Source organism: Corythoichthys intestinalis, chromosome 19 (assembly GCF_030265065.1).
Source record: "Corythoichthys intestinalis isolate RoL2023-P3 chromosome 19, ASM3026506v1, whole genome shotgun sequence".
In the NCBI taxonomy this organism is placed as follows: Eukaryota; Metazoa; Chordata; class Actinopteri; order Syngnathiformes; family Syngnathidae; genus Corythoichthys; species Corythoichthys intestinalis.
The window spans coordinates 40,510,705-40,536,280 of NC_080413.1; the positions used below are offsets into that span (position 1 = coordinate 40,510,705).

At 37.8% G+C, this 25,576-nt stretch overlaps 1 protein-coding gene across 3 annotated transcripts in view; it reads left to right on the top strand.

Moving 5' to 3' along the window:
• Positions 1-4,821: 4,821 nt before the first annotated feature.
• cfap206 (cilia and flagella associated protein 206) overlaps positions 4,822-25,576 on the top strand; it is a 64,230-nt gene continuing 43,475 nt past the window's right edge. Inside the window, exons 1-3 of one of the 3 annotated variants that reach the window (XM_057822928.1) lie at positions 4,822-5,105; positions 11,514-11,598; positions 16,068-16,256. In XM_057822928.1, the coding sequence (XP_057678911.1) occupies positions 5,004-5,105; positions 11,514-11,598; positions 16,068-16,256 (376 nt within the window). In that variant the 5' untranslated portion in view covers positions 4,822-5,003. Of the gene's footprint in view, positions 5,106-5,155; positions 5,484-11,513; positions 11,599-16,067; positions 16,257-25,576 lie in introns of those variants that run through there. The other 2 variants (XM_057822929.1, XM_057822930.1) reach the window with 2 other exon arrangements.

Below are 25,576 nucleotides of genomic sequence, written 5' to 3' on the forward strand. Positions count from 1 at the left end.
CTCCTCTCCTCGCCAGCGTTTTGCTCGCTCGCCATTCATTCACCTGTGCATTTGATTGCTACTTTGTTACACTCCCGCTTTTTCGAACAGGTCTTTTTTGTTCATTCGTTATTGGATCGTTTTTGTTCACCACTGTAAATAAGCACACCGCAGCAGTAGGCGTAAACTGCCGTTTTCGTTCAACTTGTTTTCTCCTGTTTTGTTTAGTGTAGAAGCCAGGGTAGTGGCTGTCATTACTTTTTATGATGAGGCTTTACTCAGCGGGTGGGGTTTAAGTGTAGTTTCATTTTGTTTGTTGTTTTGGCCTGGGCTTACGCTGAAGCCAGCCTCTTCCGCATTTTGTATATTTTGCTTCATTGCGAGTTCGACTTGTTTGAATAAATTTGTGTCCACTTGCAACTTGTGTGTGTGGCTCATTTTATGTTACGCCCTTAGCGAGTCGTCCGTGGGACGTAACAGTGGGATTATGGGATGCATGAGCGGGTCATCACGCGCTTGCGTTAAATGCGTCAAATATTTTAATGAGATTAATTAAAAATTACCGCCCGTTAACGCGCTAAATTTGACAGCACTAGTTACATTTCGTCAGAAACTCGTTCGGTACGCCTCCGTTCCGAACCGAGCACCCCGTACCGAAACGGTTCAATACAAATATATGTACCGTTACACCCTTAGTAAAAATGTTGGCTACTTTACCCATTTCTGACTATAACCTTACACATGACTATATTAGGCTAAAAAATCAAATAGACATCACTGAATTCCGATGAGAAAAATCTACAGGAATGAAACATCACCCGTCTAAAGAGCACAGGTGCCCTCTAGTGGAGAATACATATTTCCTGCCACGAAATTAAAATGATTGGATATATATCCAATTTTCCATGGTCTTTCGTTGCCAAATAAAAACTGGGAGAGACATTGAAATCTGTGCCACGTGATTGGACAGGCCAGCGTTGTCAAAGGACTTCCGACCGCAAGTTTGTGTGCGGTCATGCGATTGTTACGTTTGATTTTTATAATGACGTTGTGATTCTCGTTGCGACATCTCCCCGGTGAAACTGTTGTGGGCAGAAATAAATCTAATGTGTAGAATATAGAGTAAAAAGTAATGACTAATCTGCTCAAAAGTAGCTGAGTAAGAGTCGTGTTTCTTCTTCACAAATCTACTCAAGTTAAAGTAAAAAGTATGCAGTGTAAAAATTATTAGAAGTAAACTTTTTCTCCAAAAGTTACGCAAGTAAATATAACAGAATAAATGTTTCACTACCTGGGTGAAAGTGGGCCGGAATGTCCGACAAGAGATCCGGCGCTGGAACGGGGCAGAACAGTGCTTTGATCCTGAAAATATGACGTCAACTGTCAAAACCCCATGCTGAAAACAACCTGCCTGGCTGCCACACGTGCATCTCCAATAGGAAAACAATCTACAAATGTCAGATTACCATTTACATACACAAGTGTTAACAACAAGAATAATAAAGTGCTTGTGTAGTGTCATCCGTTTCCACCGATATTTATTATTTATTTATTACATGGACGTGCTGTCTGTAGCTGCAGCAGTTATCGAGTCTGACGAGATCAGGTACTGGAAGTTGCGCCGATGTGCACATGGACTCAGTTGTCCATTCAATTGGCTGACATACTGGCATGTGATCACCAAAGATAGTTCTGATAGGTTCAAATGCATATGTTTTCTGGAACAGCAAAAAATGAAAAAATGAACAAGCTTGTTGAATTAATGCGATAAAAAGGGGCAACATACATAAAATTAATCAGATCTTTAAGAGAAAGGAAAGAGGTGAAGAGGCTTATTAAATGATTTTAATTTTATTTGTTTGATGGGGAGGTTCAGAAAATCTTCCGTGTCAATGTGCACTTTGGACTTTTTTGTTTATTTATGTTTGGCTGCTAATTTATTTCTTTATAATTTAAAACAGTCAATGTTTGCTCGATCTTCAAAATATATTCCATTTCATTGTGCATAATGTATTTCATTTGTTTATTTTTGTGAATGTATGTTACATATATCATTATTTAAAAAATTAAAAGTAAATGTTTGCATTATCTTCAATTTTAATGTACATCCTATGTTTTAAGTAGTTAAAATTGAGATTTTGCGTTAAGATGTGAGAAAATGAGGGGGGGGGGGGGGGGGAATTTGGAGATAGACGTTGGGTTACTGCTGTTTATGTTCACTGTTATTTTGCAAATCCAAAAATACAATTTTGAATTAAAATCAATTTCTCATGTTTGCCTGAATCCAGTAGCCTAATGCATGTGTAAAACCAATGTTTTTATGTGTATGTTTTATATGTCCAACTGTGCCAAAAGCAGATTTTTAGAGAGCCCCTTCAGTGAGTCACTATCCAATCCAATCCACTTGTTCAGAGAACACCCACATCTCTGAAAATCCAGTCCGCGTTTTCCCTGTGACCTAGCTAGCAGTCGGTACTACCTATTTATTTTTCCCGCAGTCGGTCTCTGCGCACGTTGTTTACTTTTGTTGTTTTGCGGTCAAAAGGTAAATCCCAGCTCTAAAATAACGCTGCTACTTAGCTGCTGCTCGCAAGTTAGTCTGAAATGCAGTATGGAGCTCCTAGTAGAAATAATTGTGTACTGTTGTAACCGCTATCTTTGGGGTGACTTCCTTCTGGAGCATCAGCTGTCTTTCTCACTTTACGCAGATGAGTACAGGACCTGAGCTCATTCATGTATGATTGTCATCAGTGGATAGTCATAATAATACATTAATAATAGTCAATCAACCACCTTTATTGACCTGCAGCAGTCAGAGCAGAAGAGCAAAGAGGGTCACAGAGGAGAGACCTCTCCTTAAAAGGAGAGTTGGAGAGTAATGATTAGAAAGTGGAGAAAGCCAAGATGATGATTATATATAACACACACACACCCTACATTCATGACTATTTACATTGTAAATTCTCACTGAGGTAACAAAACTATGAATGAACCAGGGCTGTCAAACGATTAAAATTTGTATTCGAGTTAATTACAGCTAAAAAATTAATTAATCGTAATTAATCGCAATTCAAACCATCTATAAAATATGACATATTTTTCTGTAAATTATTGTTGGAATGGAAAGATAAGACACAAGACGGATATATACATTCAACCTACGGTACATAAGTACCGTATTTGTTTATTATAACAATAAATCAACAAGATGACATTAACATTCTGTTAAAGCGATCCATGGATAGAAAGACTTGTAGTTCTTAAAAGATAAATGTTAGTACAAGTTATAGAATGTTTATATTACAACCCACTTAATGTTTTTGTTTTATTAAAATTTGTAAAATTTTCAATCAAAAAATAAACTAGTAGCTCGCCATTGTTGATATCAATAATTACACCATGCTCACTCATGGTACTAACCCATAAAATCAGTTGGACCCAGCGCCAGCAGAGGGCGCCAAACACAAAAAAAACAAATAACAAGTGGATATTACACTGTACTGTCATTTTAATTTGTTTGAGCGGGGCATGTGCGTTAATTGCTTCAAATATTTTAACGTGATTAATTAAAAAATATTAATTACCGCCCGTTGAAGCGATAATTTTGACAGCCCTAGAATGAACATGTGTGGGATTATGTACTTAGCAAAAAAGGTGAAATAACTAGAAACGTATGATATTCTAATCTCTTCAAAGTAGCCAACCTTTGCTCAGATTACTTTTTTGCACACTCTTGCCATTCCCTTGATGACCTTCAAGAAGGCGTCACCTAAAATGGTTTACTTCAGAGGTATGCCTTTTCAGGGTTAATTAGTGCAATTTATTGCTTTATCAGTGGGGTTGGGACCTTCATTTGTGTTGCATTGAATGAGTGTGTCCAAACTTTTGGCCTGTACTGTATGTACCGTATCGGCCCAAACATAAGACGGCCCTGATTATGAGACGACCCCCTCTTTTTCAAAACTGAAGTTTAAAAAAATACTTTTTGAACACCAAATTAATTTTTATACAGAAAATAGTTACAGTACATCTGAAACAAATGATTTTAACAATATATTTGAGAGAAAAAGCATGTTATTTTGCCTCATTCAAATCTTAATATCTGAACATTTAAATATGTAAACTAAAGCGCAATCACATTCGTAAATGAATGGCTTCTGGTTTTTGAAATGTAAATAAACCAATCTATTGTAATAAAACAACAAAATTGCAATACCCTCATTAACCATCAAAGTGAGGTCTAACTGTAACTGTAGTCTAGAAACAAATCTGAATAAGGAAAAACATTGCAATAAAATAATGCAAACTGGTTAAACTTGGGAGTAGCTGAGATCTGTCATGACAGAACATTACTCCTCAAGTTCAGCATTCGCTTCAATGATATCTGACGCCATCTAGCGTCGTGAATGGGTATAATGTCTAGACCCCGAATATAAGACAACTCCCACTTTTTCATTGTTATTTCAATGCAAAAAACACCGTCTTATATTCGGGCCAATACGGTATGTTATGAATAATTTGTTGATATACTGTATGTTTGTGTGCATGTGCGAGTGTGTAAGGCAAATTAGCCTGACCCAGATATTACTTCAATTCAAGTAATTAGTAGTATTTATCAGGATTTGAAATTACAGCCATTTTTGTTATATATGTGCCCTAAATGTAATATGTGTGATTTACAAATATTTGTATTTGTGTAGTGAGTGAAGCCTCTGTTCCTAAAACCTAGTGACGCCCCCTGCCTTTAGTTGTCCATGTTCCTCTCCCAAATCTAAATGTGGTTCAGTTTATGTTAGTTCCCAAAATGACTTATGTTTATAAATTTTATTATTTTCATGCAGGTTTTTCCATATTTTTAAAGATTGTTTTGCACTTAACAGCCAGCGTGCTAAATGATAGAACAGGAATTATTTCTGGTATAGACACAAGTCTGTATCGAGGTCCACGTTACTATGGCGACGACTTGAGGACAACAAATGTGTACTGTGCGTTGCAGCGAGCGACTATTATCAGGGTTGTAAAAGATGTCTCCGGCTGAAAGCTTTGTCCAAAGTATCCTTCGCGAAGTAGTACACGAGTGTACTGTGAGAGGAGACGCTTTGTTCACACACTGGATCGATTTAAAGGTAAGAAAACTATTGAAATAATTGAAACGTCCTACACGGACAAAGTTAGACAATTCGTGTTTCGCAATAGATATTGCCTTCATCGTCGATCCATTCTCCTGTACCTAAATTGCCAATTATATACGTGATTGAAATATGTTAACAACGTAGCTTTTGAGTCATCTGCAATGACGCGGTTCCCTCGCCATAAATGTTCGCTGATGCGTGTGGAAGTCGCCTTGACGACTAATAAATCGTGTCATTGGCTGACGAGGAGTAAATCTCCCATGAACGTCCTGATGTTGGGGGCGCGGGAGGGGGAATAAATAAAGAAATCACAAGTCCTAGAAGTCACCGAGGGTGGAAACCAGATTGCACCAAAACTAAAAGCGGCAGAAGGTAACGTGGGTGATGCACGCAAGCACGCACAAACGCCTATACGCCAGAGGTGGGTAGAGTAGCCAAAAGCCAGGCTACTCAAGCAAGGGCGTAGGTTTGGTCTCAACGTAGGTAGGGACAATATAACAGCATAACCTGCATGTACACTTTTTCCTCGGGACACTAATAAGACCAAACAGACTGGTGAACGAGGGTGGGGGGGGGGGTGTATATGGCGGAAAGAGATTTCAAAATTGTCCTATATGCATGTGTGATACATCATTGGAAAGCTTAAAATCTTAATTTTCTGGGGGGGAAAATTTGAACAGGAGGGCATTTATATATATAAAAAAAAAAAAAAAAAAAAAGTTTTCTTTAAACAACAAAACCCTAACTGGTGGCGAGAGCACGCGAGAGCAGAACTAAAGATGCCACGTTTTTTATGAGATATTATCGCGTAGTTACCTTGTTTCTATCCAAAAACTCCATGTAGCATGTATCACCAAGTGTCAAGACACATCTATGAATGCCCAAAGCCGGATTTTTGGGGGATTTTATGGGTGAAAATGGTGCTATAACAAGGGTCACGATGCAGAAATCGCAGACATCAAGGAGTGGTTGAGATTTTCTTTTTCATATAGTTACCCTTTTAAACGTTATTTTTCAATTTTTATATAGTAAATATAGTAAATATCAGACATCAATTAATGATTCTAAGCTAAAAATGACAGACATTTTGAGTAATAAATATAATTACATACCTTCTTTTTATGGCTAAGTTGAAACAAAAGCGGTTGCGCGACGTCTGTAAACGGGGGTTTTCAGGGTAAAACGGACAAAAATAGTTTAGAGGCTTAGTGCGCCATGAATCTGCTATGGCAGCATCTTGACATATCGTTCTATCAAACACAACAGTTCTTTTGGCTTAAAATACAGCAGTTTATTTTAAAGAGGGGTGCAAGAGCAGAAACTGCTTATTCAGTCTTGTCTGTGTTTTCTGCAGGGTTGAAAGTGGGCCAGAACGGTCAGGATCGCAGATCCGGTATAAGATTCTGGACAGGAATGCAGTTCCAGTATAAGATTCAGGGCCGGAATGCTGTTCTGGTACATGGTGCTTTGATTCCAAAAATATGACGGCATCTTTCAAAACGTTATGTAAAAAAATTTTTTTAAATGCTGAGCTGCCACACATGCATTTCATCTCCAAGAAGAAAACAATCTACCAACATCAGATTTACATGCACAAATGTTAAAAACAAGCATAATAAAGTGCTTGTGTAGCGTAATCCGTTTCCACCGATATTTATTATTTATTTTATTCCATGGACGGCATTGAGGTTTTCTAGCTGCTGCAGTTATCCGAGTCCGACGATGATGAGTCACGTCAATGTGCGAATGCACACAGCAAAGCAAAACGCCTGGACTCATTTATCCATTCAATTGGCTGACATACTGACATGTGATCAGCAGAGATAGTTAGCTAGTTAGTGCATGTTTCCTGGAACAGAAACAACAACAAAAAAAGTGTTTTTAATTGATGCGACAAAAAAAGGGCGAAGCAACAGACAATGGATCAAATCTTTAAGAGCATTATTTATCATATTTATTTTTATTTGCTCTGATGAGGAGGTTCAGAACATCTTAGCTGTCAATGTGCACTTTGGACTTATATTTGTTCATTTATGTTAGGCTACTTATTCATTTCCTTATGATTTAAAAAAAGTCAATGTTTGCACGATCTTCAAAATATATGGCGGAAAACACAGACACCACTGAAAAAGCAGTTTCTGCTCTTGCACTCCTCTTGAAAAGAAACTGCTGTATTTTAAGCCAAAAGAACTGTTGTGTTTGATAGAACAATACAGTATGTCTATATGCTGCCATCACAGATTCATGGCGCATGAAGCCCCCGAGCTATTTTTAATTTGTCCGTTTTACCCTGGAAACCCCGTTTACAGACGTCGCGCAACCGCTTTTGTTTCAACCCGGGCCATAAAATGAAGGTAAGTAATTATATTTATTATTCAAACTGTCTGTCATTTTTAGCTTTAGAATCATTAATGGATGTCTAATAATTTCTATAAAAAAAAAAAAGACGTTAAAAAATTATTCACTCGCATATTTTAAACTTTTAAACAAATGATGTCACCATGAAAAAAATGGCGTCTCTAAAAAAGTCACGGATGTCTACCTCATAACTATCGCTTAATTGTATTTTTTGTGTTACTGTCGTATTTTCTTCTTCGATATGTTAGATGATAAATAATCGATCCAAACAAAGAAAAATTGAAAAAAAAAAACGTTTAAAGTGGTAAATATATGAAAGAGAAAATCTTGACCACTCCTTGATGTCTGCGATTTCTGCATCGCGACCCTTGTTATGTTGCCATGTTTCACCCATAAAATCCCCCAAAATTCCAGCTGTGGGCATTCACAACTGTGTCTTGACACTCAGTGATACATGTTACATGGAGTTTTTGGATGGAAACAAGGTAAGTACGCAATAATATCTCGTTAAAGTCATGGCGTCTGTAATTATGGTCTCGCATGCTCTCCCCTCCAGATAGGGTTTTGCTGTTTAAAAAACTTTTTCAAAATGCCTTCCTGTTCAGAATTTTTTCCCCCAGAAAATGGAGATTTTGAGCTTTCCAATGATGTTTCACACATGCATATCGGACAATTTTGAAATTTGGCCAAATTGGGGGTCTCAGAGCGGAACTTCAAGTCACCTGAGTGTTTACCGCCAAATTCCATTTCACTCTGCATAATATGAGTCAATTGTATTTTTCTGAATGTATGTTACTTATATCTTTATTATTAAAAAAAAAAGAAAGCAAAAGTAAACGTTGACATTAACTTCAATTTTAATATACATCATTTGTTCTTAAGTACCTGCAAGAAATTTTGGCCACTTTCACCCCTGGTTTTCGGCCATATGTAGTGGTCGCTTCGACACACGATTTCTTCGACATCCGACGTAAATTTTGACTCGCCATTTGTTTCTACATCCGACGACATGCTCGAAATACAACGAAATGACAGCACCGCAGACAGACGGATGGCTGACGTTCTTGTGAGAGAAATCAACACAGGTTTCAAAAAGGGTGGTACAGGTGGTGAAACAAGGAAAAAGGTGATGCTTACCTTTTAAATGAAGATGCAAATTATTGGAAAAATATGAGCGTGGGGTGCGCATCCATGAACTGGCTTAACAATACGTCTCCACGATCCTCCTCCAACCACCGTTCGCCAGTCTTTATAAGTTAAGCTGACAATTATTATTGTGGTAACATCGCCAAAGAAATCGCCTGCTTCGCCACGTTTTTATCATTTTTTTCACAACTTATTCAACACAAAAAGCCTACTGTCTGCTGCCATTGACGGTGTTCTCAAGAAAAAATTGAAAGTGAAAAAACTCTCAAGCTCACCGCTCTCTGTCTCTGGCACGTCAGCCCAGCGGTGCAGCAAAGTACAGCAAAAAACAGTCTGCCACATTAGAACCCGATTTGTTACATTATTACAGGAAAATTATTATTATTATTATAATCATTTTTTTTTATTTATAATTCATTTGTTTTGCTATGTGTAATTGCCATTTGTAATAGTACCAGCAGTATTTATCAAGGATTTAGTGTAGCTTTTTGGGCTGTGGTTCGAATGAATGGATTTATAATATATTCCTATGGGAACATCCTGCTCGACATACAACCCTTTTAACTTACAAACAAGATCCTGGAACGAATTACCTTCGTATATAGAGGTACCACTGTACATAGTTAATTATGATTATGTAGAGTGTATGTTGTGTTGTGTGAGCAACATATGAGGTTATGCAGCACTCGTCTCTCTGTAAGCAGCTTCTTGCTTACCTTTTTCTGGTTCTATATCTTCCAGCAGAGTTCACTACATTTCTGACAGTTTAATTAACGTTAGCAGTAGAAAACAAACAGTAAGACATTTCTCTCGCAGAAGCTTCCTACACAAGTTTTGCATGTTAGCAAGTTCACACAGTTTAATGTTATGCTAACTCGGATACAGGTCGGACTTTCAGTAGCAAAATTAGTGGTGTGTTTCCCACCTCCACAACATTGGTGTATTTTTAAATTACGGTGGCAACAGCTGGCCGGAAAAAAAATCTAATATCCCTCATCTTCGAAGGGGCGAATGAGGTGGCATGTGGCTGTGTGAGTGTGAGGTGCATGTGTGTGTCTGAAGTGGGTCAAGTTATCAGCCAATCAAATGTGCGATTGAGGGGGGAAAACAGGCCGGGCGCATTCAGCAAGTGAAAAGGCGTAAATGTAAGTTTGAACATAATGAAAATACTTCACTTAATAATGGTAGGGTCTATTCTATCCTTACAACATAGGGGAAGACAACATATGGGAAGACAATCTAAATTACCTGTATAATTGAACTCATTATATTATGCATATTAGGTTGCTTAAAGGTTGGTGGGGACAATTTGAGCATCCTGAAAAGTTGGTAGTTTTATGTCCCTACCGTACCTATGCAAACCTATGCCCTTGTACTCAAGTAAGAGTCGTGTTACTTCAAAATAATATTATTAGTAAAAGTAAAAGCAGTCATCCAAAAAATATACTCAAGTACAATTAAAAAATGTGTTTTGTCAGAAATATACTGTACTCTAGTAATGAGTAACATTGTGAGTAACTGCTTATGCTGTTTGATTATTTTTTTAAACAATGGTATTTTTTTTCTCTTAGCACAAAGTTATCTATATGAACTGTTATTAGTAGACTGTACTATAACCTATTACATAACCGCTTTAAGCAAAAAAAAAAAAAAAAATCATTGGATTCTGGCGAAAGAAAAAAAAATCTACAGAAATTAACCATTATTCGCCCAAATAGCTTGAATGCCTTCTAGCGGAGAAAACATATTTCCTAATATAAAGCAAAATGGATCATGTCTCCGGTTTTCCTGGTCAGTCGGTGCCAAATAAAAACTGGAAGAGAGATTGAAATTGTGATTTTGAATCATGTTGACGGCGGCGCGCTGTGTCAAATACCGTGCTTTAAAGACGCCATGTGATCTAATAGGATTGCGTGATCATAGCAAGCTTGAGTCTGATTGGTATAACGGAGTCATGTGATTGTTGTGACATGTCATTGGTGAAACTGGTAGAGCCGGTGTTGCCGTTTCTGGCGAGAAAAAAAAGTATACATCTAATACGTAGAATAAAGAGGGAAAATGTAATGACTAGTGTAGTCCAAAAGTAGTGGAGTAAGTGAAATAAGAGTAGTGTTTCTTCTTCACAAATCTACTCAAAAGTAAAAAGTATGGCTTTGTAAAACTACTCTCAGAAGTACATTTTTCTCAAAAAGTTACATAAGTAAATGGATCGGACTAAATGTAACGCATCACTAACCACCTCTGATGTACGCACACACAAGGGGTTGCACAAACGCTTGTAGTTCAATTTCAAACAGACCCATCACCTGATTTTAGACCCGATTAAGGCATAAGTGGGTCAAAAATGACCCGGTGACGTTGTTTTCATGAAATATCTTCGTCATAATAAAATGTTATCATTCCATATTCCAGGTATTCCTAAAATAATGTTTAGATGCCATTCACATTTTTAACTTAGCTTTAATACATTTGAAGAAAATGTAGTTTTTGTATTACCGTATTAACACAGATAGCATACTGACGTTGAAAAGATGTTGAATCAACATGGTGCAATTCTGCATAGTTTGAAGAAAACCTCGGGAATTTTACTTTGTATTCGCATTTAGTGCTCTTTTAAAAGTGCAATCTTAGCAACCCTTTGTTTAACATCTCCTACAATTCATTCTGCCACGCATTAAATGTTCCAAATCCGATTACTCGATTATTTGAACTAACTAATCGATAGATTAATTGATTACTTAAATAATTGATAGCCGCAGCCCTAATCTATTCACAATTATTAGATCCGTAGTCTTTGTTCCTAACGAATCCCATGAGTTGTTCGACTTTCAATATTAATATAATATTATTTAATAGAACATAATTTTTTATATATATGCACTGTCACATTCTTTACAGCTGTGTATGGAGACTGCCTCATACAGCCCTTCCCTTGACACCATCAAAATGCAAGTGTATTTTGATGTGAGTTACACTTCTAAACGTAAGCGAATTCCTTTTCTATGTTGTATGATTGTGCTTATCTTAAATATTGTAGTAAGAAGTTAATAGACCCTGCAGGGCAGAGGTGGGCAAACCGGTCCCTGAGGACATGTTTGCCCATCTCTCAAATAATGGTTAACCTCAAATACCAGTGGATCCTGGTATTTGTTCCAACTAATCTGGCACAGACATCTTATGAGGTTTCTGCTGAAACAAAAAGCACCTGACTGCGATCAACTGATGGCACTCGCAAGACACCAGATTGGTGAATAGATTTGGTCTTGATGGGTTGGAACAGAAACCCGCACTCACTGCGGCCCTTTGTGGAATATTTTTGACCACCCATGCAGTTAGGTGACAGAATTTCTTTCAAACATGTTTAAACATGGATTCGTATGAGGGGCCGTACAAGACAGTTTTCATTCTGGCCCTCTCACACACATACATTCTCCTTTCACATACATATATATTCATTCTCACACACATACATTCTCCTCTCACATGCATACATTCTCCTTTCACATCCATACATATTTACTTTCACATTCATACATTTTCACTCCCACATTCATACATTTTCACTCTCACATTCATACATTTTCACTCTCACATTCATACATTTTTACTTTCACATTCATACATTTTTACTTTCACATTTATACATTTTTACTTTCACATTTATACATTTTCATTCTCACATTTATACATTTTTACTTTCACATTCATACATTTTTACTTTTACATTCATACATTTTTACTTTCACATTTATACATTTTTACTTTCACGTTCATACATTTTCTCTGTCACGTTCATACATTTTCTCTGTCACGTTCATACATTTTCACTCTTATATTCATACATTTTTACTTTCACATTTATACATTTTCACTCTCACATTCATACATTTTTACTTTCACATTTATACATTTTTACTTTCACGTTTATATATTTTCTCTCTCACGTTCATACATTTTTACTCTTATATTCATACATGTTTACTCTCACATTCACACATTTTTAGTCTGTGAAATGTATGTTTGTATAAATAAAATATATGTGTATAAGAGTGAATATATACAGTATGTATGTAAGGAAAGATATCAGCCAGATTTTTTTTAATCAACTTTTGAAATCAGGCGAAATGACAGCTAAAATAGGCAATTTTCAAAGTACTTTTATTTTGAAATGATACATCAGAATTTTATCAGAGTACTTTAGTTCGAGTCTTGGGGTCGTCCAGTATACCCCAGAAGTGGAACCGTCCCGGGATATCAGCCAGATTTTTTTAAATCAATTTTTTAAATCAGGCGAAATGACAGCAAAAATGGGCAATTTTCAAAGTACTTTTATTTTGAAATGATACATCAGAATTTTATCAGAGTACTTTAGTTCGAGTCTTGGGGTCGTCTAGTACAGGGGTTTTCAACCCAGTCCTCAAGGCACACTGTGGGTCCTGGTTTTTGTTCCAGCCGATCCAGCAGAGACAGTTGAACCAATGAGGCTTCTGCTAAAACAAGCCACACCTGACTGCAATCAACTGATTGCACTTGTAAAACACCAGATTGGGGAAAAAGTGTTGTCATCTTGTTTGGTAAGAATGAAATCCTGCACCCACAGTGTGCCTTAGTGGAATAGGTTGGGAACCCCTGGTCTAGTATACCTCAGAAGTGGATCCGTCCCGGGATATCAGCCAGATATTTTTAAATTAATATTTGAAATAAGGGTAAATGACAGAAATAACTAGCAATTTTCTAAGTAGTATTACTCGGAATTCCTAAATTATTTTTTATATCACAATACTTTAGTTTGGGTCTCGGGGTGCTCGAGTGCCTCTCTCAAGTGGACCCGTTCTTGGGTGGCTTCCCGTTTTTTATTTATTCATATTTATTTTTTTCAATAAAGGGACTAGCGCTGTGAAGCCTCCGGGGGACTTGCGCTGTGAAGCCACCGCGTTCCATTATGAAGCCAGCGCGTTGCATTACTGTAATGCACACAATGCAAACAATGATCCAAATGAGGGGCGGCCAGCTTGACTTCGTTTTTACGAGTGGAGGGTGGCTTGACCGCAGTAGTTTACGAGCGGGTCATATTAGCTCTCGCTTGGACAGTTGAAGAGGTTCGAGAGTTGCTCGGTCTAAAAATGTCTCTCATTTCACTTTCAACTGCGTCATAATTAGCACTGTTGGGTGCAGTTGATTGTGTCCTTTGCCGCCGCTCGAGACAGGAAGCCAAAGAAGTTACAGTTTCTGGGGTCGACAAAATGTTTTGCAAAAGTCCAACTGCTTGCCGAAGTGATTGTGCGTCCTCTTCCATGCTGACCCTTAAGCCTGAGTTATACTCCCGCGTTGCGGTGACGGCGTAGCGACTACGGCGTCATTCGACATTCGATAGTTCTGCGGTGAGGGAACGCGTTGCTCTGTAATTCACCGCCAAGCCACTAGAGGGATGTGGCGTTATGTTTGTACGGTTTTGGGGCATGCTTGTTTACTTCCGCTAGTTGGAGAAAAATAAACAATGCAATATGGAACTCTTGAAAGTAAATATTCTGCTCATCAATACTGAATAAATATTGAACATACAAATGTTGAGGGGCAGGCGACGCAGAAGACGGTTTCGAGGCGGTCTGGCCGACTTTTGATGCCGCACAGAGTTTTAGACTCAGGTGGAGAGAGCTAGCTGTGGCGGCTAGCTTCAAACTGGCGTTGAGCACTGCGTTCAAGGTCTGCAAAGCCCTCCAGCCCGATTTGTTTGCCGTGTCCTACAACCAGCCAGTGGGAAGCCATAGCAGATTTCTGGCGTCTAGGGAACTTCCCAAACTGCGTTGGGAGGCTTGATTTTAAGGTTATCATAAAAAGCACCGAGGCACTCTCAATCAGTGATGATGTATCGTGTGTGTGAACTGTCTGTTATTGAAAATTAAAGATCAAAACAACTCTTGACACCAAATCTGTGCTTTATTCTTTATATACTTGAAGTGTGACACGTAAATAAGTCACAGACTCACAGCAAACATATGTACACAGTAAATGATGAAGTGCACCAACCAAAAATATGACATAAAGTGATAAAAAGTTGGCAGTTTTTGGCCGACTGGGTCACCGCTTCGTGTGGCCACTCGATTCCGACCACCCACGTCTCGGTGGTTCTTCCATTTATTTATTTTTTCGATCGCCGACCTTGCCATTTGGCAATCACAATAATAATTTCTTGACGAGACTTGCTCTTCGATCATACTCCCGTCGGCTTGGTCCATTTTTGCGTGTAGAAAACAATGTTTGATTCTATTGTACAATGGCGGTGTTTTCGCGGTAAACCGGAAACAACAGTCTGAGCGAACCAATCACAGTCCGTTTTCGCTACGTCATACGCGTCTACGCGACGCGAAGGTTACAAAAATCGAGAGGTGCGCGTCAGGCTACGGCGTAGGGTCGTAACTTGATTCTTCCTTGACGGCGTAGGTCTGACGCGGAAGTATAACTCAGGCTTTAGTTGTTATTTTATGAACAGTAACCCGCGTCAGGTTCTCAGCCAATCAGAGCTAGCGAATCAGAGCTGGCTTCCATTTCAACTAGACTCCTTCCGTTTTCACTATACTTTCACTCATACATACATACATTCTCCTCTCACGTTCATACATACTTTCCTCACATACATATATATATTCACTCTGATACACATATATTTTATTTATACAAACATACATTTCACAGACTAAAAATGTGTGAATGTGAGAGTAAACATGTATGAATATAAGAGTGAAAATGTATGAACGTGAGAGAGAAAATATATAAACGTGAAAGTAAAAATGTATAAATGTGAAAGTAAAAATGTATGAATGTGAGAGTGAAAATGTATAAATGTGAAAGTAAAAATGTATGAATATAAGAGTGAAAATGTATAAATGTGAAAGTAAAAATGTATGAATGTGAGAGTGAAAATGTATGAATGTGAGAGTGAAAATGTATGAATGTGAGAGTGAAAATGTATGAATGTGAAAGTAAAAATGTATGAATGTGAAAGTAAATATGTATGGATGTGAAAGGAGAATGTATGCATGTGAGAGGAGAATTTATGTGTGTGAGAGTGAATATATATGTATGTGAAAGGAGAATGTATGTGTGTGAGAGGGCCAGAATGAAAAATGTCTTGTACGGCCCCTCATAGTATTGCACTCTTAATAGCTTAGGGGTATCAAACTCCGGTCCTCGAGAGCCCCTATCCGTCTTGTTTTCCATGTCTCCCTCCTTTACCACAACTGAATCAAATGACCATCAACTTGCTCATTAGCAAGCTCTGCAGGAGCCTGATAATGATCCTGAATATTTGATTCAGGTGTGTTGGAGGAGGGAGACATGGAAAACAAGCCGGACCGGAGTTTGATACCGCTGTAATAGTATAGTTATAATTCATATTCATACTGTGAATATAATTAGCAAGTTTTTTTTTTTTTTTTTTTTTAACCCGTACAGGGGAGTTCCTTAAGGAAATTAACTGGATGCTGGAGTCCAGACTAAACCAAGTGAGCAGAGACATCACTGAAAGTAAGATGAAGACAAAAGAGCAATTTGATGCCCTTTATCGCAAAATCATTAATTACATCCTGCTCGGCTCTGGCATGGGCTCACCTTCTGATGTCAGCTCTGTGCAAGAGGCTACAGGTAACATCATGACTAAAGTTATAAATCAGCAAATTTAACCAACGCAAAAGTCTTATGCCTTAGTTACACTACACGGATTCAGCCCAATTTTAGCCCGACAGACACGTCGTAAAGAATCGATGACTGTCATGACCCACATTTTAAATGGGGGGGGGGGGGGGGGGGGGGGGGTCACAGCGGCTCGTGCAGTGTGCTAGGTGGGTAGAGTAGTCAAAAAGTTTACTCACATAAGAGTAGAGTTACTTCAAAATAATATTACTCAAGTAAAAAGAAAAATGAGTCATGCAAAAAATGTACTCGAGCAAAATAGTGTTCGGTGAAAAGAATACTTAAACAATGGTATGTTTTTTTTGTCAGCACAATGTAATTGATATAAACTGTTGTTATTATTATACTGTACTAAAACCTATTAAGTGACCATATTGGCCCCAAAAAATAGACAAAAATCACCAAATTCTGACTAGAAAAAAATACGGAAATGAAACATCACCTATCCAAAGAGGATGAGTGCCCTTTTGTGGAGAAAACATTTTCTACCATGAAATACAAACGATCATATCTCCAGTTTTCCGTGGTCTATCGATGCCAAATGAGAAGTAAAGCTGAAAAGCTGAAAGTCATGTTGACAGCAGCGTTCTATGTTCAAATACTTTATTGTCTACAGTGCTTTAAAGACTTGAGTGATTGAATAGGCCAGCTGATCACATGACTTCCCGCAGCAAGCTTGTGTGCAGGATAATGTGTAAACATTATTGTGATGAATGCTCGGTAAGAGAGTAATAAAATACACCTTGTGTCAAGTAGGGTTCATGCCCCTGATGATTTATGACTTTGACCTCTGTGACCCCGCCCCCTTTGATTGTAGTCCTTTGATCTCTATTGTGATGACAGATGATTGATGACCCCTCCCCCCTTTCTCCTTTGATCGTAGTCCTTTGATCTATATTGTGATGACAGATGATTTATTACCCCGCCCCCCTTTCCCCCTTTGATCGTAGTCCTTTGATCTCTATTGGTGATGACAGATGATTTATGACCCCGCCCCCCCGGACCCCTTTGATTGCAGTCCTTTGATCTATGTTGGTATGATGTCATTGATGTGGTTTTGGTCATGACAGATGTTTTACAACTTTGAAGTTTAGCGCATGCGCGTTCCAGGGTATGGGTTATGTCCGTACATGTCCCCCCTAGAAAAAACGTAGTGTATGTGTGGGGGGCGTGTTTAGCGCATGCGTGCTATGTGTGGTATGGGTTATGTCCGTACATGTCCCCCCTAGAAAAAAACGTAATAGGTGTGGGGCCGTGTTTAGCGCATGCGTGCTCCGGGGTATGGGTTATGGATCTAATTTGGATTGAGTTAGTTAAAGGGGTATTTTTGATGGATCTAATTGGGTTTAAAGTTTTTTTTTTTTTTTTTTTTTTTTTTTTTTTGATGGATCAAATTTGGATTGAGTTAATTAAAGGGTCTTGTAAGGTTTTGATGGATCTAGTTGAGGGGTAATTAAAGGGTTTAGGGTTAGGGTATGACTTAATGGTTTGTAATTAGAGGGTTATTGTGGTGTTGATTGATCTAATTGGGGAGTTATTTAAAGGGTTTTTGGATGGGTCTAATTTGTGGCGTTAAATTAAAGGGCTTATGTGTGGTTTTGATGGATCTAATTGTGTAGTTAATTAAAGGGTTTTGTGTGGTTTTGATGGATCTAATTAGATCTAGTTAATTAAAGGTTTATTGTTGTTGTTTTTTTTCGGTTTGGATGGATCTAATTTTTTTTTTTTTTGGGGGGGGGGGTTAATTAAAAGTGTTTGTGATCATGGGTGTGTCTTAATTGGGTGTATGTCCATATATGTCCAAACGAGACGTTGTCACGGATGTTAGGATATGTGCGGTCATGCCCCTCTACAAAAAAAAAAAGGGGGGGGGGGCGTGTTTAGCGCATGCGTGCTCCGGGGTTTTGGGAAATGTACGGACATGCCCCCCCCCCCCCCCAAGAAAAAAATTAATGGGGGCTGGGGGCGTGTTAAGCGCATGCGTTCTCACGGATGTTGAGACATGTCCGTACATGTCCTAACGAAGAATCGGAAGTAGTAGGGCGTGGCTAGCGCCTGGGCTAGTCGTAGCCAAAGCGATGTCCCCTTTGACCCGTACCTATTTGGAAACAAGGGGGGTTATGGGAAAGTGTGGGTGAGAAGGGGTAACTTGTCTAGGCATGTTCATGCATGTCCGGACAAAGCCTCCATGGGAGGGTGTGGTCTGTGTGTAGGCTAATTTTGTAGCAATGAGTGAGTGAGTATTTTTCCGGCGAATCTTTTACCTTCTGGATGAAGTCTCTTCTGTCAGGTTTGTGGTTCTATAATAAGTTTTAAGAAGTCTTGCACGACTTCAATTTCAAGCATTTGTGAAACTACAGTTTTTATATCAAAGTAACTTCATTCCATTTACTCAAAGTACAGCGTCTTTCAAGTATGAAGTTTGCTTGATCATTTCACCACAGATACTACAGGCAGAGCATTGACTTCAACTCCAGACAGCTTTTTGCTGCAACTATAGTTTGGTACTAATGTATACATATATACACTTAGGCAAATAACTATGTATTTCAACCGGATTTAATTCATTCTATTTCGCAAAGTTAGCATGCTCTCTATATCTTTAAAAGTAACCAAATAAGAGTTGGTGACATACCAGTTTTGTTGCCGAAGAGTCTTTTCTCCCCAACTTCTTCCTTGCGATTCCGCGGGCCGACTGATTCGAACCATGTCTCAAAACTCGACGCGAATCTCCGCCCCTCTTCCATAGCATGGAAGCATAGTGTTCTAGTTATTATGCAGTCGACCTAACATACAGTTTCAGAGGTTTGCACTGGTGAACGGTCAGAAGTTTACATTCGAGTTTTCTCAACAGACTGTAATATATTTGATCCAAATAAATACCAAATGCTCTAAAATACTGTATATAGTGTTCTTATTCTTCAATCAGTTAATATACACATCTTTGATGTGAAAGATGTTATAGAATGTATAAGGTGATAACTTGTAGAACATGAAAAGCACAACATAAAATGTTGAATATGAACTACTACTGCGTCCGAAGTGTTATGTAGATATTATGTGAATGTTCATACTTGTAATTATTGAGGTTTGAGGATTTACTTCCTACTACAAAACACATTGTCTCTAAACTCGGTATATTTGGATATTTATGGAAATGTAACTATTTCGTTGTTAGTACGTTTATAAAGAGTTTAGTAAGCGAGATGACTAAAGTTATACACTACATGAGACAGTAATTCATTTACTTTTAGGGAGAAGTAATTTTTAGCTGTAACTCATTACTTTTTAAAAGTAAGATGACCAACAGTGGTTACAAGTTAACTTTTTGTGTTTAAGAATGACAACTGCCATCTTGATATTACAGTGAGCAAACAATAGGACGATGTACAACTCAGTTTCATTGCAAACGTATTAGTTCAAGAGTGTTCCATTTAAAAGACCCCCTAACATAAGAAAAACAAATGGGAACTAATATTCACTTTGAAACTAAAATTACATGACATAAAATGTTGAATATAAAAGAATGCTACTTGTAGTTCAGCGGGTTGGACTATTTATACATTTATGTTAATGTAATTATTTCCTTGTTAGTATGTTTTTAAAGAGTTTAGTAAGCGAGATGAATAAGTTATACAGTACATGAGTTACTAACTCATATAGTCTTTTTGGCAAAAGTATTTTTTAACTGTAACTCATTACGTTTTTTTTTTTAAAGATTAACAACACTGGTTACAAGTTAACTTTATGTGTTTAAGAACGACAACTGCCTTCTTACTATTAAAATGAGCAAAACAATAGGACGATGAACAACTCAGTTTCATTACAAGCGTATTAGTCCAAGAGTGTTCCATTTAAAAGACCCCCTATCTTAACAAAAACAAATAGGAACTAATGTTCACAAAATTACACAGCATAGAATATTGAACATAAAAGAATGCTACATCTAAAGAGTTATATGTTAGAATATTTTTAAAGAATTCAGTAAGCGCAATGAATAAGTTTAAACAGTATCCAGACCAAATTGACAGCCAGCTGAGTTATACTAGCCATCTCCACCCCCACATATTTTTAAAGAATTCAGTAAGCGCAATGAATAAGTTTAAACAGTATCCAGACCAAATTGACAGCCAGCTGAGTTCTACTAGCCATCTCCACCCCCACCTGCAAACACATACAACGTGATAAAAGATACATCTGAAAGTGTCCATTTCAACAAGGGGCAAAAAAGCAGGTTTCAAAGACCTAGAAAATTATGTATTTAAAAATATCTGCAATGATACTATTATCTTGTTATTTCAAAAGATTTTATGAACATTACTTTAGTACAGTACGCATTTGTTTTGTGCATATATTAATTTCACATGCTAAAGAAATGTTTGTACGCCTGATACAGTTGGTATACCTTCTCTTACAAAATCATCTAGTAATTGCATAATAAGTGCTCTTATGCAAACGTGTTCATTTGAAAAGTGCAACAAGCAACAAATACAGTACCTCCAAAAGCATACTGCACATATCTGAACAATGATGAAGGAGGGGAATATGTTGGACCATTTTTAACCTTCTGTCTGTTTGTATTCCAAAAGCTACTACTTACACACACTTATCTCATACCTGAGTCAATCCAAGTTAATTAAAGAAATATTCAGAACAGTATATGTTGCGTTAGCAAGTTTGATAAAAAATAAAAAACATTCAAATAAGAGTTAGGTAGTTACATACCGGCTTTGTCAATGACCATACGTGTGCGCAGTTTGAAGAGGAGTCACGTTTCTCATTGGTTCTCTCATTGGTTATTCAAAATCATTCTAAAGTACTTCAGCCATAAAACTATTCATTTAACTTTCTGCCAATAATGCAATTCAGTGCAATTGAGGTGGCACTGTCATGACTGAATGTCAGACTGTCATGCCTCATTGTGTGAAGTTTGCTCGTTCTTCCCCACTCCATGTGTGGGGTTTACGACGGGTGCTCAAGTTTCCTCCCACATTCCAAAAAACATGCATGTTAGGAGTATTTAACGCATCAAATTGGCCACATAATTTTTTGGGTTGTCTGGAAATTAGTCTGGTAACCCTTCCATTTTGGAAGGATCTTAGTGTTCGCGGCATGCTCGTAAGGCCTCCTATTTTTACCCATTACATACTTTCCTGAAGACTTAAAGATTGGCATTATTTTTTTCTTCTTCCTCAAAACCCTGTTTGTTTGTTGTTTTATTTTTTTTAATAAGAGCAACTTTATGTATCTTTAATACATCATAATAAAATATGTCCACACCATTTAGCAGTCTAAATTTGTCTTTTGAAAACTTCAGCTGTACACTCACTGACGTCATGCTATTGGCTCCGGCCATCCTGTGTGGACTTTGCATGTTCTCCCCCTGTCGATGTCGATGTGAAACTCTAAATAAGCTTCATAAGTCACATCGACTTACCTCTTTTTTCACTAGCAGGCCAAAGTGTTCCACGGTGTGTCTGTGGTTTAAAAGAAAAAAACTACAGTAAACATCAGTGAATCAAGAACTCTTGCGTCACCACGTGTGAACAATCCGTCATCCTCAGTGTACCTTTTTATACCATCCGCCAACAACGATGGCAGGTACAGTATTCTATTTTTTTCCTTAATTTTATTAATACATCGTATAATACATGTTTTTGGGTAGTAGTTTTTAGGTTTAGGGGGTATTTAGGGGGACCTAAAGGGTTAATTCCGATTTATGCGGTAATTTGGGTTATGTCGTCAGCGTAAGAACGGATCTCGTTCGTAACCCGGGGGACTACCTGTAATTTGTATTGTATTGTGTGAGAAAATTGTATTCATGCTTAAATCACAACCATTATACATCATATTTTGCATGCTTATGTTATGCTTGCATGAGAACATTGTAGCATAGAGCATCATTGTTATATTAACCGGCTTGAGTGTGCCTTCCCATAGCCTTGACTATCGTAGACTGTATCACAATATGCCCAAATATGGACTGTTATGTTCCTGTGCTTTCCAATATGCCCTGAATGAATACAAAGGGCGACTGTGGCTTATCATCGTTCTAGCCAGAGCCGGTGTTCAAGGTCGTATCTTGAGGTGTTTTTCCCCCTACTGGAGATGTTTTTCTGTGGAAAACCACCAGAGTTGATACTTAAGTTTCAGTCTCGTTTTCATAGGTATCGTTTCACAGTAAGCATCCTTGGGTAACGCCCTTTCAACAGTATAAATGTCCAACCTCTATTGTACTTATGGGTGATCACAGCTCCTGGCAGAATCACATCATTTTGTACCCCTGATATATCATGTTTATAAAGTCTTCGAAGCAGGCAATCTTTGGTTGGTCGTATTCATTTCTCTCATCGAGCTATCGAGGTAACACTTGTCTTGGAGTTCAAACCTGAATTTCCCTGACATATTGTACTGATTTTTTTTTTTGGTTGTTGTTGTTGTTGTTAGAGACTAAATACAAAATGGAAAAAGATTCACTTAAAATTAGAGAAAAGTAAAACAAACAGAAATTTCCACATAAATGCAAAATTTCAAAAAATGAACATGCAAAATGAAATGAAAAATAACTAAATATTACATTGATAAAATGCAAAGTAACAAAAAAAACTTTGACTATGTTCAAAAAAGAATACGTGGGCAGACCGCATTCATACGAATGGCTGGCTGTCAAGTATATACGGAGGCAAGTTGATGATAAAAACGGTCCCTTTTGAATTTTCAACAGTGTATATTCTATAAGAGGCACTTAATAATGTCTATGTTGAGCTTTATTGGTATGTGCGTGGCGTATTATATATTTTATCTAGGTGACGAGCTATTTTCTACTTTTTAAGCTGACTCTGCTAACTGGGAATGTATCGCCAGGGATAAATTCATTAAGTCGCTACCTCTTTAAATTGTCAACTCTTTCAGAGGCCCTTTGTGACGTTCACACTCATCTATATTTGTGACTATTGGTACATGACTGGCTTTCACGTGCTAATTAGCTCGATTTTGTAAGCTTTGAGCTAAGGTATCACCTTCATGGAAGAGTAGCAGGTCGATGCATGACAACCTGTATTGTTTACACCAAAATGCTTGACATTAATATATTATAGAGATCTGTATAGATTGAAAAGTGATGTCAACAAACAATAAACACAAATTTATAATACAAAACTAATTTCATGTTATTGTATTAGGTCAAATTTTCATGAACTGCTTCTGCTGGGGACTGCTGCTGGCTGTAGGCCAAATGTAGCCCATTTTTCAAAGAGCAAAAAACATATTAAATAAGCCTTTTATTTCATGTTTTGACGGCTGACCGTTGCCATCCATTTTTTCTGCTGCTCTAATTCTTTGCGGAAGCCATGCTGCACAACCAACAATCAAAGGCCGCTGATCCATAAAATGTTAGGTGTAAACAATGAACCACGACACCAATTTCATCAATTGTTTAATAAAAAATGTTTTTCTCTTAAACAGTATCCAGACCAAATTGACAGCCAGCTGAGTTATACTAGCCATCTCCACCCCCACATATTTTTAAAGAATTCAGTAAGCGCAATGAATAAGTTTAAACAGTATCCAGACCAAATTGACAGCCAGCTGAGTTCTACTAGCCATCTCCACCCCCACCTGCAAACACATACAACGTGATAAAAGATACATCTGAAAGTGTCAATTTCAACAAGGGGCAAAAAAGCAGGTTTCAAAGACCTAGAAAATTATGTATTTAAAAATATCTGCAATGATACTATTATCTTGTTATTTCAAAAGATTTTATGAACATTACTTTAGTACAGTACGCATTTGTTTTGTGCATATATTAATTTCACATGCTAAAGAAATGTTTGTACGCCTGATACAGTTGGTATACCTTCTCTTACAAAATCATCTAGTAATTGCATAATAAGTGCTCTTATGCAAACGTGTTCATTTGAAAAGTGCAACAAGCAACAAATACAGTACCTCCAAAAGCATACTGCACATATCTGAACAATGATGAAGGAGGGGAATATGTTGGACCATTTTTAACCTTCTGTCTGTTTGTATTCCAAAAGCTACTACTTACACACACTTATCTCATACCTGAGTCAATCCAAGTTAATTAAAGAAATATTCAGAACAGTATATGTTGCGTTAGCAAGTTTGATAATATGTCATTGGCTCTCTATTGAGGTACCATCCAGGCATACTCCATTTTATCAGCTGTGAGATTTTGGTGGCATGCCTTGAGAGTCCTAACTAAGTCTTTAGCGCAGTCTTCGGATCCACGACTCTTGCGCCATTCCTTGAGCAGCTCTCTGGCAGTCTCGTCCAAATCGTTCGGATGTCTCGTTGAGATGGAATCCAGCTTACTTTCACTCATACCCATTTAGCAGTCACGCATGCTAGGCGTGTTATGGGTTATGTCCGTACATGTCCCCCCTAGAAAAAAACGTAGTGTGTGGAGGGGGCGTGTTTAGCGCATGCGTGCTAATGCGTGTTCCGGGGACATGTCCGTACATGTGAATCGGAAGTAGTAGGGCGTGTTTAGACAAATTTAGACTGCTAAATGGGTATGAGTGAAAGTAAGCTGGATTCCATCTCAACGAGACATCCGAACGATTTGGACGAGACTGCCAGAGAGCTGCTCAAGGAATGGCGCAAGAGTGGGGAAGAACGAGCAAACTTCACACAATGAGGCATGACAGTCTGACATTCAGTCATGACAGTGCCACCTCAATTGCACTGAATTGCATTATTGGCAGAAAGTTAAATGAATAGTTTTATGGCTGAAGTACTTTAGAATGATTTTGAATAACCAATGAGAGAACCAATGAGAAACGTGACTCCTCTTCAAACTGCGCACACGTATGGTCATTGACAAAGCCGGTATGTAACTACCTAACTCTTATTTGAATGTTTTTTATTTTTTATCAAACTTGCTAACGCAACATATACTGTTCTGAATATTTCTTTAATTAACTTGGATTGACTCAGGTATGAGATAAGTGTGTGTAAGTAGTAGCTTTTGGAATACAAACAGACAGAAGGTTAAAAATGGTCCAACATATTCCCCTCCTTCATCATTGTTCAGATATGTGCAGTATGCTTTTGGAGGTACTGTATTTGTTGCTTGTTGCACTTTTCAAATGAACACGTTTGCATAAGAGCACTTATTATGCAATTACTAGATGATTTTGTAAGAGAAGGTATACCAACTGTATCAGGCGTACAAACATTTCTTTAGCATGTGAAATTAATATATGCACAAAACAAATGCGTACTGTACTAAAGTAATGTTCATA